Consider the following 12,910-nt stretch of genomic DNA (forward strand, 5'->3'; position numbering starts at 1 on the left):
ATTTCATATTCAAATCTATTAATAATGAGCTATAACACATTATTTTTTATCAATAATATTTCAATAGAAATATAAAAATTAGGTTAAGCATTTCTCAATTACTTTTTTATCCATTATTATACAATACAGCATAATTCATATATTGATTCTATTACACAATAATGAATTAGTAGATTATAAAGTAATGGATTTAAAAATTAGCTCCAATCCTCGTATTTTGGTTAGGCTCTTTTAGGCTCTCTAAGCTTACCCCAACTAGAGAATATCAACCTCAACAAGCAATAAAACAGGGCCTTGATGTAACACAATATGAAGTTCCAACATGAAGATGGCCAATACCAGGGATTTAATAATCTAAAGAACATGCTTATAAGATGTCGAGGGTAACGTCCAACCTGCACATTTCAATCGTGTATCAATTCATGTCCATCCAATCAGCTGGGATTACCACTCATTTAAATAAAAGAATGTTTTTATATAAATTTGAACGGATTTTTATATCCGATCAGACTTACAAAAGAAAAAAAGTCAATAGTTTTACTCTTTCCACTATACTCTAATTTGGTTCAATGGTTCAGACTAAAAAAATTCTAAAAAAAAATATTGTTAAGTCTACTTAGAACTTTGAAAAAATTTAGAAGGCTAAATGAGAATTTTTTAAAAAAAATTTAAGGATCATGGATTTCAATTAAAATATTGACTTTGTTTTCTAATTTTTTTTATTAAGAGAAGCGTTTTTCTTTAAAAATATCGTCAATATTTTAATCAAAATAGTTAGTGTTACGCTGGATTCAAGTCGACCACTTTCTTAGTTGGTTATTTGCTTTTAAAAAAGGGTATACTCACAGGATACAGCAAATCCAAGGCATCCCAAGCTGCATGACGCACAGCCCTTGTAGGATACATTGGGCCACCGGGTGAGGTAAAGTTATACAAACAAGTCTTCAACCTCGTACTTGTTGGAATTCTCAGTTGCATTCCTGCCAAAAGAAAATGACACTAAGCTCATAATCAAGCAGTTGAATACCCATCCCAAAAACCTAGAACAAGTTGGTAGTAATAATACCCCCAAGAACTTTAATCTGAACAAGATAATGCAGCAGGACTGGCTCCACTTTTAATTTTTGAAGCTGGCTAATACAAATTTTTCAATAATGTTAGCCATAGAACAAGATCATTAAAATGTATATTATTTAATACGGAAAAATCTTAAAATTACATATGAACTTTGGTTTAACGTGTAATGTTATAGACTCTGATTTTATACCATTCTATACTAATGCAATGTTGCATGAAAAAATAATTATATTTATTCAATATAAAAATAAACTTATGTATTTATTTAAATATGTGCGATTGAATCAAACTTAAAGTTCCATGTATATATTTGAACCACAATCAAAGTTCTATTTATATAAATATACTACATTAAAGGTTAGGTGTAATTTTGAGATTCAACCCTATTTAATATGAAAATGGAGTTCACCTGGTCAGCTACTTCAGTCACAAATATATCTGCTGGTCCCCCAACCAATATAGCATTTGGAAATGTGGGGCATAGCTTCAAGAAGCTTTCAAGTTTTTCAACTGCACATAGAGTGCAACATCATTAATGGACATTCCATTTATGTACATTATTGTTCAAAATCAAGGTTTCAAAGGGAAGAAAAAGCAACCCAACCTGCGTTATAAAAGAATATGAACCTCGAAAGTAAAAGGTAAAGATCCCTTTGGGCCTGAAAGGTACAATTATTGATGGTAAATAGTAACAAAACATTAAAGGTCTTGAGGGTAAAACATGGTAGTTATATGTCAGCATGCAAAACTTGACATAAAAGTAAAAATAACTGACCTGTACTGGAATTTTATTTAACCGTGTAGGCTTCAATGCAACTTCATCGAGAAGGTACTGAGTCCATAGGAGGATAAAAGTTCAACAAATAGTTTCTCTCAAAAAGACTAATAAAAGAAAGGTTAAATTACTAGTTGGGGCCTGAACTTGGTAATTGTTTCTATATTGGAGCTTGAACTAGGCATTTCTTCTCACATTGGGGCCTAAACTTTTTTTTGTTCAAATTAGCCCTTAAACTTGATACTTGTTCCCACATTAGGGTTGAACTTTAGAGTTTTCAATGAAATATTAGGGATTAACTTGAAACAAGAAAAAAAGGTTCAGGCCTTAATATGGAAACAATAAGTTTAAGCCCCAACGTGAAAGTAATTTCCAAGTTCAGGCCCAAAAATTGATTTAACCCATAAAAGAAAGCCCCAATATGTGTCCTTTTAGTTTACCTTAAAGAGAGACTGGAAACACCTGGCGTTTGACTGGATATCAATCCTGCATACAATCACAAAAATTAACTGAACAGATAACATTATCAGGCCAAGAGTTATGCTACTACTTTCATTAAGGATGACCGTATATTAATAATGTCAACTTCAAAATCTAGCTATGTTTCTTGGACTAGGGTGCGAAAGTCATATACAAGTATATTCAGTTTTTTAAAAGTTTTTGGAAGATCTTTGAAGAATTATATCCCTATATCCATGTTAGAATATGCGGCAGACGAGAATACTTTGTGAAAGTACAACGAATCGGAATTTGTATTCCTACCAGAGAACATTTGTTGCACCCTGAACAAGTGCAGAGGAATAACGAAGTAGTACATCTGCATGATCCAGTTCAACTTCAAACAACTGCAGAAGGAAAAAAAAAATTGCAAATCATCCACTGATTAAAACAATATTGGTGAATCCCGAATGCAAAGATATCTGAATTAGAACATATAGTCGAAGCAATTATTATAACTACCGAGCACTGTTTGATATGAAAATATAATAAAATGCCATGACCGGTCTTTTTATGGCCATTTTCATCCAGAGAACTCACGAATATCTGCACTGCTATATCACTACTAACCCAAAAATGTGCTTAAACAGGGAATAAAGCCAACAAAACAATAAGAACAATGTATTGTATAATGTAATGTAGATTGTTTTCAAAACCAAAAGGTGTTTCCAATTAGTCAGAACAGTTTTCACTCCAAATTAGCACATGGCAAAGCCACCAACCATTTCTAACACCCACACAAATGTATTCACAAACGATTCATTTGAAACAGCAAAAGAACTATGAAGTAATCATGAGTCTTCCTTACCCATTTATGGAATAAAAGGGCGAAAGTGTGGGATGCAAATGATTGGCTCCATACTTGCACAATCAAATCAAGGATAGGTTTTCCACGAAGGGGCACTCGAACATAGTAATTAGCAAGGACATCATAAAAGCATAACCGATCATTAACACTGTACTCCGCAGACGATATTAGATCTTCTCTACTTAGAATTATATCTGTTTTTCAATTTCAATACAAAAACCAATAAGAGAAATCCATCAAATCCTCAAGCCCGAGTAAATAGTATTCATATATATATATTCATCCCTTAATCAATTAAAAGGCACAAGAATTTGAACACTAACTAGTTTAAGTTTAATTTGATGTAAATTTTAGTAAGAAAAATAAAACTAACAAAAAAAAAAACCGAGAGAGAAAAAGACAGGAAGTTGACCGCATCTAAGCTAACCTTTGGCTCGATCATCGATTTCCAAAGCTAGATCCGCAAATAATTCTTGTAATGAGTTGCGTCTCTGAGAGGAAGAGGCTAATGCCTGTAAAAAAATTGAATATATATATCGATCAAAAGGCTCTAAGCAGTAGAAAATTTTTATTTAAAAAAAAAGAGAAAATTACTTATATTACATTTCATAACTACTTTTCTGGCGCTAGTCAACATTAAATGATTACTAAAAAAAGTTAAACGCACACGTATACATTTCCCGGTTTTAGAAAAGAAAAAGGAAAATAATATAAGATTCATTTGAAAAAGAAAAGAAAAAGAAAATCTAAAAAGGATAAAAATCATTTCGTCCTTCCTTACATTATCCCGAGAAACAAACAGGAAAACAAAAAGAAGAGGTGAGAAGAAAAAAAACTCACCCGCTGAAGTCTTTTCTCGATTTCTAGTGAGAGCGCGTTGAGATAAGCGGAACTTCGACGCCTAGGAGAAGCTTCTTCTTGTTGATGCTGCATTTCTACGTTAAGATCTTGAAAGTGAAAAAGAAAAGAAAAGATCTATGAATTTGAGAGCGAAGAATTTTGAATTTCGAGTTTGATCCAAACAAAAAAGAAACGAACGAACTCAGAGAAAAAGCGTTTGGATTATTTCTCAACGAAACAAAAGCTTCTCTTCGTTAAATGAATTGCAGTAGCCGTTTCAACTCTATACCGACAAACAGAGAGTACAAAAAGCAGTGGATTTAGATAAATAAATATATACAGTAATTGTTTAATAACGAAGGGAACTGCAAGCGAAAGTGGATTTGGCGTGGGGGAGAGGCAAAGAGAGCGTGGTGGCGAGTTGAGCTGAGTTGAGAAGAAGCAAAAAAGGACAGTGATGAGAAGGATTTTGGTGTTAGGATGCGCTGCGTTTTTTGGTTTTTTCTTGGAGGTGAGACTGAGATAAACAGAATCGTGAAATTATTATATAGTCACTATCCCAATGAAGATTGTAAAACTACAGCTATTAATTATTTAAATTACTGGACCACGTGTAATTCTCATCTTTGAATTTTTCTAATTTATTTTTTATTATTGAATTTGATTCCAAATTTTGATTCTTTTTCAATTAAGTATTTAAATTTAATTTCAACTGTTCAATTTGATAATTAAGCTTTTCTTTGTCTCAATTAAATACTTAATCTAAGTATCAAATTGAATATTAAAGCTAAATTCATGTATTTTAAAAAATCTTCTAAAATTATACACATAAATAATTACTCAATTTTATTACTTTTATGTAACTTTTCACTTTTTCAATTTTTAATGAGAGAGTTAGTGGTAAAAGTATCATGGAGGCTTTTGCACTAATAGTCAGATTACAGTTTGTCTTCTCTATTAATAAATAAATAAATTAGTCTCTATACGTTAGATCAAAAAGTGAACTTGTCCTTGTATTAAAAACGTCATTCAATTTCTACTATTAAAAGCTATTTCATGTACATCAGCACGAGGTACATATGGCATGCTACATCTCACTATTTGGTTGTTTTATTAGTCACGTTAGTTTTTAAGAGTACAAATGGATAATTTTTTTAACAAAAATGACCAATTTACCTTTTGATTTAACATACAGGAATTAATTTACTCATTTTTAGTAAAAGAGATAAAATACAATCTGAATATTAATATAAGGACTTTCATAATACTTTTACGAACAATTTATTTATTATGGGGTAGTTGAGTTAAATAACAGTCAACCCGGGGGATTGAACGAAGAATAGCGCCATTTCTGGATGACTTTAAACTTGGCGTTGAATCAAGGCTCATTGGGTTGGGTAGGTGGGGGGTAAATTAAAATCTTTCAAAACATAACCACTCTCATTAAATTGAGTGTTTAGACTTTAGTTAATTCAAGCAGAAGTGTTTAGCCTTTAGACTTTTATCATATTTCCCATGTTCAATATTCTTTATTTTTGTTGAAAATAATTATATTCTAATTATTTTTGGTAAAATAAATTAATTTTTTAAGAAGTAGTTTCTAAGTGAGTAATGATTTTCAATTGTACTTGTTTATTACCGGGTGACTTTTCAGAATATGATTTGTTCTTTAAATTGCAGATGTTAATTTTTCGAAAAAATATTTCTATATTTTATTGGGGTGTTTTGATAATTTTTTTAATTAACTTGGTTCATAGCTAGAAGTGTTTATGGATCGGGTTAGGTTTAAACATGATATTAACATACTTTATATTTGTTCAAACCCGACTCGACCCGAAACATGGGTTTAAAATTTTGTCCAAATTCGTCTATATTTACAAAACACTAACCCAAACCCATTTTAGGTCTATCCATATTATATTTTAATTTTTTTTAAAATATTTATATTATATTATTTTAATATTTAATAAAAGTTTATATTTTTTATTTATTGAAAGTTTTTATATAGTCATTTTAACATTATTTTAATATTTATATTAGAGTAGTATTATATATTTAGTATAGATTTATTTTTTTAATGTGTTCTAAATTACATAATATATAAAATTAATATAATATAAAATATTATAAACATAAAAACGGGTTGGATCGAGCCGGACTCGAACATTGAATGCTCAAGCCCAAGCCTGACCCATATTTTAAACGGGTCTAAATTTTTTACCTAAATCTATTTTTTAGCCTAATATTTTTGTCTAAATTTTGAACGAATAACTCAACCCATAAACATGTCTATTAATAACTAAAGTAATTATAATTTTATTAGGGATGTTTTGATAATTTTAAAATTAAATTCATACTTAATTAACTCATAATAATACATTAACAATTTTTTAAAAAAATTATGTTAAAATTTTGGTTTGCCCAACTCTTGGATTTACTCTTTGGATCAAATAATATCATTGATTACGTTGCCAAAACGCGAATGTGACATTGCGTATCATCTTTACCTTAATCTTTTTCAATTAATTGCACGCTATTGCGGAACTCAACGCCATAAACTGATATGCATGGGAATGGCGGAGAAGATAGAAAAAATTATTAGCCCAAATGTTCAATAATTGAAGGTGTGTTTGGATGGGCGATGCATTTACCAGCGGTTAGTGTAAAAACAACGGTGGCGGTGAGATTAAATACTGTAGTGATACTGTAGCGTGAGATAAAAAGTAAACTAAACGCACCGCACCGCACCCAATCGTCCTTCCAAACTCACCCGAAGTCTTGTTGATAATATTTTAAAATGATTAAAATAAAAGATTAAATTTTATCGAAAATGTTTAATAAAGGTTTAAGAAGATAAAAACAAAAAAGGGGTTCAATTAATTTCATACATTGATTTTAACTCAAATGAGACACTTAATTTTTATTTATCATGACTTAGGGTGAGTTTGGATGGGCGATTGGGTGCGGTGCGGTACGTTTAGTTTACTTTTTATCTCACGCTACAGTATCACTACAATATTTAATCTCCCCGCCACCGTTGTTTTTACACTAAACGCACCGCCCATCCAAACTCACCCTTAATTATGGAAAGAGACTATAAAGTATCGTTATATAGACAATATTAGGAACGGGATAGTATGCTTTGAATTTATATTAAGCATGTGTTTTATAAGAATTTTAACCATTGTTTCATTCAAATACCATTTTTAAAAGCTTAACTTAAATGCACAGAATGCTAATATTACTGAAAAAAAAATCATTTCTTAACTTCTTTCTAGAAAACAAATATTTTCTTTTTGATCAAACAAATAGTATGTTTACTTCTCAACACGCGAGTAATTTTTTATATATAAAAACGATATTACTTTGTGGAGTGTGTCTCATATTTACGAGTCGGTGTTGTGATGAGGAAGAGTCGACGTTGCAACAAGACGACCACGACATTTCGATAATAAGATTGGCCATATCCTGATGATGCGAAGAACAACATCTCGACGAGGAACATGTGACGTTACGACGTGGTGATGTGTTCTCCAATTCAAACGGGTTTTCTTCTCCTAGTTAAACTTTGCTATTGTTTCCCAGTTAAACTCTGATTAGTCTAGGTTATTTTAGTCATGTTTAATCTATGAATTTAGCTTGGGGCTGTTGTAACCTAGAATAATCATCTTCATCATCTTTGAGATTGAGAGAGTTTTGTAGAATTTTGAGTTTTAGCTAGAGTACTTTGTTCTTTCGAGATTTAGAGTTTATTTCTTGAGATTATCTTCATCTAATACTCTTTCGATTTTTGCTCATTTAGTGAAGTCTCCTCTGCCCATAGTTTTTTGTCATCTTCTTCTTCGAAGAAATTTTTCTACGTAAATTTGTGTGTTCGATATTCTCTACTTTTAATTTTATTTTCTCGTTACATATACAAGTCGATCCCCAACAAACTTAAACGCGACTTTCTTGTAATACTTATAACATTTCTCTCTCATTTTCCCTTATATACAACACCACCTTCTAATTTCTTTAACTCCCAATGTCCATCACTTGTAGCGTGTTCACTTCTACTCTTTCAATAATCGCTTTTTCATAACCTCTAAGGATGAACGAAAGAGGTGCGCTGGAACCCTCTTCTCATAAAACTTGGGCATTTTTTACCCTCAAAAATGAAAAAAGAATTTTAAAATATATATAATCATAAACTAATGATAATATTATATTTCCACCTCTAAAATTTTTATAATTCAATTTCAATTTTTTCTAAAAATTTTAGTAGACCTCAATCAATCCAAGCCGAAAATCAGCCATTATAGTTTATATTGTTAAGTTTTCTAATTAAATTCTTAGCTTCAAAATCAACAATTAAATAACTTGTATACAAGAATTTAACCAAAAAAAATCTGCAATTCAGTAGTGTTTATGTCTTTGTAATGTATGCTGATCAAATTCTAAGAAAATTTTTTTTTTTTGGTAGAAATAAACATCAATATAGCTCTAATGTGAGTGTATCCTGATTCAGAGTTGCTGAAGATCAGTCAATAACAATGCTTAAACACTCGTTGAAAACTCTATAAAAGTGCAAATCGCATTTAGATATCCAGTAACTATCTTCACGAAGCAATTCACAACATCATTTTACTCTGTTGAAATATATTAAAATCTAACTTGTCAACTTTCATAAGCAAAGAACAGATGAATTGTACCTTTAAAAGGTTATTATCCATTTTATAATAATTACTGATAATATCAATCAGAATAACGCTATTACTGTTCACTTTAATTTATTTAAAATTAAATAAATGGCTCATAAATTACCTTTATATCAAGTAAGTAGCAATGACATGGATTAGGTACGGATTGATTTAAACTGCAAAGGCCCTTTGATCATCCAATGTGGGACCAGCTTACCATTTTGGGCTTCTCCTTTGATTCACATGAGATTTTTTTTTTTTTTGTAATTTGTGCAATCACCGTCCATTTTCCTTTTTTCCGTAATGAAAAATAATTCAGTGATATTTTGTAAAGTTTTCGAAGTCCGTGTAAAATGTTTTCCTTTAAAAATTTATTTTCCACGAAACAAACGTTAAAAAATCTGAAAAATATTTTCCACCAAATAAATGGAGCCTAAGTTGTTTTAGTGGAATTTACCTAAAATAATATAAAAAAGGAATGACAAATGTGAAGTGTGATTGAATGAGTTAAATTCAATAGCAGAAAAGAATCACAGTTGGGGCAACGATGTTTTCAAAAGTCACGATTATGGGCTACTTGCCCTCTACGATGGCACATGTATAAAAGAAGAAACCAACAAACAACAATCTTATTCAAATCCAGGTAGGGCACAAAGTTACAAAACTTATGCATAATTTTGCCATGTGATTGAAAAATGCAAACACATCCACAACTTTTTTCTTTTTTAATCATTAACTTTGGAAGGACACATAATCATCAGGTAACACAAATACAATTTTAATATTAAATTAATGATGTAACATTTTAAATTAAAAAATAATAATTTTGATAATTCTATAAAAAAAATTATGCAATGGAACAAAAAGTTAGAAGAAGTTGCATTTTTAAATCTATAATTTAAGAATGAAACTTTTTGAAATCAAAATACGATTAAATTTTAAAAAATACAATTGTTTAGTTTTTTTTTTCTTTTACATGATGACGAGACTTTCCTATCTATATGATATAGGTATTATTCACATATATGACATATTAGATAGGTTCTATGTATATTAATACATATCCTACTCTAGACTTAACATGTGTTTAAATGGTTCATTTCGCAATCTCACATGTCACTTCATAGGAGAATATAAGTACCCCATCTCTAAACACCTATTCTTATACGAGCTCGATCTGTGAGCTCAGTATGCTATTATCATGCAAGCTCGGTTTGTAAGCTCGATGGCATTCGACCTGAACCCACTCGAGTCCCATTCAGATTTTGAGTCGATAATAACAAGTATCATAACAACAATTTAGAACAAGTTTTAAATTATTTGGGTAAACTACAAAAATAGTCAATTTTGTTTGCCTCAGATTACATTTTAGTCACTTATGTTATTATTTTGTTACGAAGTGATCACTCTTCCGTTAAGTTCCGTTATCTCCCTAACGGTAATCCTACGTGGCATTTCAACTAGATTTTAAGTGCCAACTTGGATTTCCTAATGGGATGAGAATAAATTTTTAATTAAATAAATTTAATTAATTAAAAATTTTAAACCCTAAATCTTAGTTAAAAACTGTTCATCTTCCCCCTTATTTTAGTTTTCTTTTTCAGTTAACTAAGAAAGCTATTATCATCAGAATTTTTTATTCACCCACAAAAACAAAAGAGGATTCAATGGAGGGTCCAGGTCTGTCTTTTTTCACCGAAAAATTTATGTTCTAAGACTTAAAATCAAGTGGTTGTCGACAAATTTATGTAATAAGATAAACTTTAATGACTGCAGCATGTGAAAAAATGATGTTCCAGTTAACATCCTAGAATGAAAAGCCAAAACAGTTTGTTTTAATGGCTGAACCGGCTTTTGTTCAACTTGGGGCTTTTTCCATTTTTATTTGACATGGGATTGTTTATTCAGAGAAAACCCATAATTCCTATGTTTTGTTAATTTCCTACTTGATCTGGCCAGGTAAAAAAAGACAAAAATGGCAAACCAGCTTAGAGTTCTTAATGCGTTGGATGCAGCAAAGACACAATGGTACCATTTCACTGCAATTGTGATTGTTGGAATGGCTTTATTCACTGACGCTTATGACCTTTTTAGCATCTCTCTTATCACAAAATTGCTCGGTCGTATTTACTACTTCGATGCACTTTCTAAAAAGCCTAGAACTTTGCCTCCTCATATTGCAACTGTTGTTAATGGTGTGGCATTTTGCAGAACTTTAGCTGGACAACTTTTCTTTGGTTGGCTCGGTGATAAATTAGGTTGAAAACGAGTTTATGGACTCACCTTGATGCTCATGGTGATCTGTTCCATTGCCTCTGGACTTTCTTTCGAAAAGTCTCCAGATAGTGTAATGGCAACCTTTTGCTTCTTCAGGTTTTGGCTTGGTTTTCACATGCTGCAGTCATTGCAGTTCATCTTATTACATAAATTTATCAACAACCACTTGATTTTAAGTCTTAGAACATAAATTTGTCGATAAAGAAGATATACCTAAACCCTCCATTGAATCCTCTTTTGTTTTTGTAGGTGAATAAAAAATTCTGATGATAATAGCTTTATTAGTCAACTGAAAAAGAAAACTAAAAAAAAGGGGAGATGAACGGGTTTTTAACTAAAATTTAGGGTTTAAAATTTTTAATTAATTAAATTTATTTAATTAAAAATCTATTCTCATCCCATTAGGAAATCCAAATTGGCACTTAAAATCTAATTGGACTGCCAAGTAGGATTACCGTTAGGGAGATAACGAAAGAGTGATCACTTCGTAACAAAATAATAACATAAGTGACTAAAATGTAACCTGAAGCAAACAAAAGTGACTATTTTTGTAGTTTACCCAAATTATTTTTATTTGTTTTTTAACAATTTTATTATAAATTCTTATTGTATCTAACCTTTTTTTGTCTATATCCTTCCTAATCCATAAATAAGAAGATAAACAGCAGACTCAAATTCACTATCTTCCTACATCGGTAATCATATTCATACCATTTGAGCTAAAACTCAATCAACTTATTTGCTTAAAATGATATAAATGATATAAACACGAAATTACCATAATTTTCCTTTTAAAATGAACCCAATCAATCTAAAGCCAATGTTATTAATAAATAAATAAAATACCCTAATAATCACATCCATTTTACCATACAATAAAAAATACTAATTTTCCCTGGGTTCATGTTATCAGGTCAAAGTACAAGGTAGAAAAAGGTGTACCTATTGATATCAGTAGAGGCAATTGTTCCTATCTTTGGAAATCCCTTTCGAGGATTTGGCCCCTTCCTCGTGAGAATATCTAGTCAGTTGGAAACGGTAACAGTATTAGATGCCGGATGGATAGTTGGATCTCCGATGTTGGCCCTTTGTTGAACCATATTCCTTCACAAAATAACCTTGATGTGGACTATCTCCTTCGAGATATGGTAACAGAGGAATGAACATGGAATTTAGATCTATTCCGTGTATGGTTGCCGGATGAGATCCTAAATCATACTATTAGTATCCCTCCACCACACCAGTCGGCCGGATCAGATAGAGTTGCTTGGGTGGATGTCTCAACGGATTCTTCTCTATCAAGAGTGCCTACAAGTTGATCAAGGAAAACTCGTGGAACTCGCGGTTTGACATTTGGAATTTACCATGGAAGTACAAAGGACCTCAAAGGATTCGGACTTCCATTTGGTTAGCCATCTAGCAACGACTACTAACACAACTGGAGAGACTAAAGCGTGGAATTGCAAATGATGATTATTGTTTGATATGTCGATCAACTATGGAGGATATTTTGCATGCTGTAGGAGATTATACTCCAACGAAAGAGGTTTGGTCGCAGCTTGTTCCAACAGAGAAGCAAGATTGGTTCTTTTCCAGGGACTTGGAGAAATGGCTTGCAACTAATTTGCAAAATAGCCAAAATGAATTTTCTTATTTTTCAGAGAGTGTAATGGAGTGTAGAAGAATCATCAAACGGTCATATAATTGGGCGAAACAGTATGCGTCACAACCCAAGACTAACTCAATTGTGAGGCAATGGGAGAATGTAAAGCCTGGCTGGGCAGACAAGTGGTCACAGTTGAGAACTTACAAGCTATGGTTTCATTCAAGCTACTGCCAACAACAAACCATTCAACAAGCTCATTCGCTGGTTAAATGCAAGCTAAAATCAAACCATGGCTTCAAAGTTTTGCAGGAAACAAAAGGAATGCCCAAAGAAAGCTTTGCAAATGAAAA

The 12,910-nt window shown here is 31.5% G+C and overlaps 1 protein-coding gene across 1 annotated transcript; it reads right to left on the bottom strand.

Annotated features, from left to right (window-relative positions):
- Nucleotides 1-70: 70 nt before the first annotated feature.
- On the bottom strand, nucleotides 71-4,527 carry LOC107932417 (uncharacterized). Its single transcript, XM_041099325.1, has 12 exons — nucleotides 4,201-4,527; nucleotides 3,999-4,105; nucleotides 3,586-3,670; nucleotides 3,159-3,352; nucleotides 2,615-2,697; nucleotides 2,293-2,338; nucleotides 1,853-1,909; nucleotides 1,682-1,736; nucleotides 1,487-1,587; nucleotides 1,067-1,130; nucleotides 847-980; nucleotides 71-395 (listed from the first exon to the last, which is right to left on the bottom strand). Exons 2-12 carry the CDS (start codon nucleotides 4,089-4,091, stop codon nucleotides 222-224), a joined length of 1,086 nt encoding a protein of 361 aa, XP_040955259.1. The 5' UTR covers nucleotides 4,092-4,105; nucleotides 4,201-4,527; the 3' UTR covers nucleotides 71-221.
- Nucleotides 4,528-12,910: the final 8,383 nt, after the last annotated feature.

Source organism: Gossypium hirsutum, chromosome D08, assembly GCF_007990345.1.
Source record: "Gossypium hirsutum isolate 1008001.06 chromosome D08, Gossypium_hirsutum_v2.1, whole genome shotgun sequence".
Lineage (NCBI taxonomy): Eukaryota > Viridiplantae > Streptophyta > Magnoliopsida > Malvales > Malvaceae > Gossypium > Gossypium hirsutum.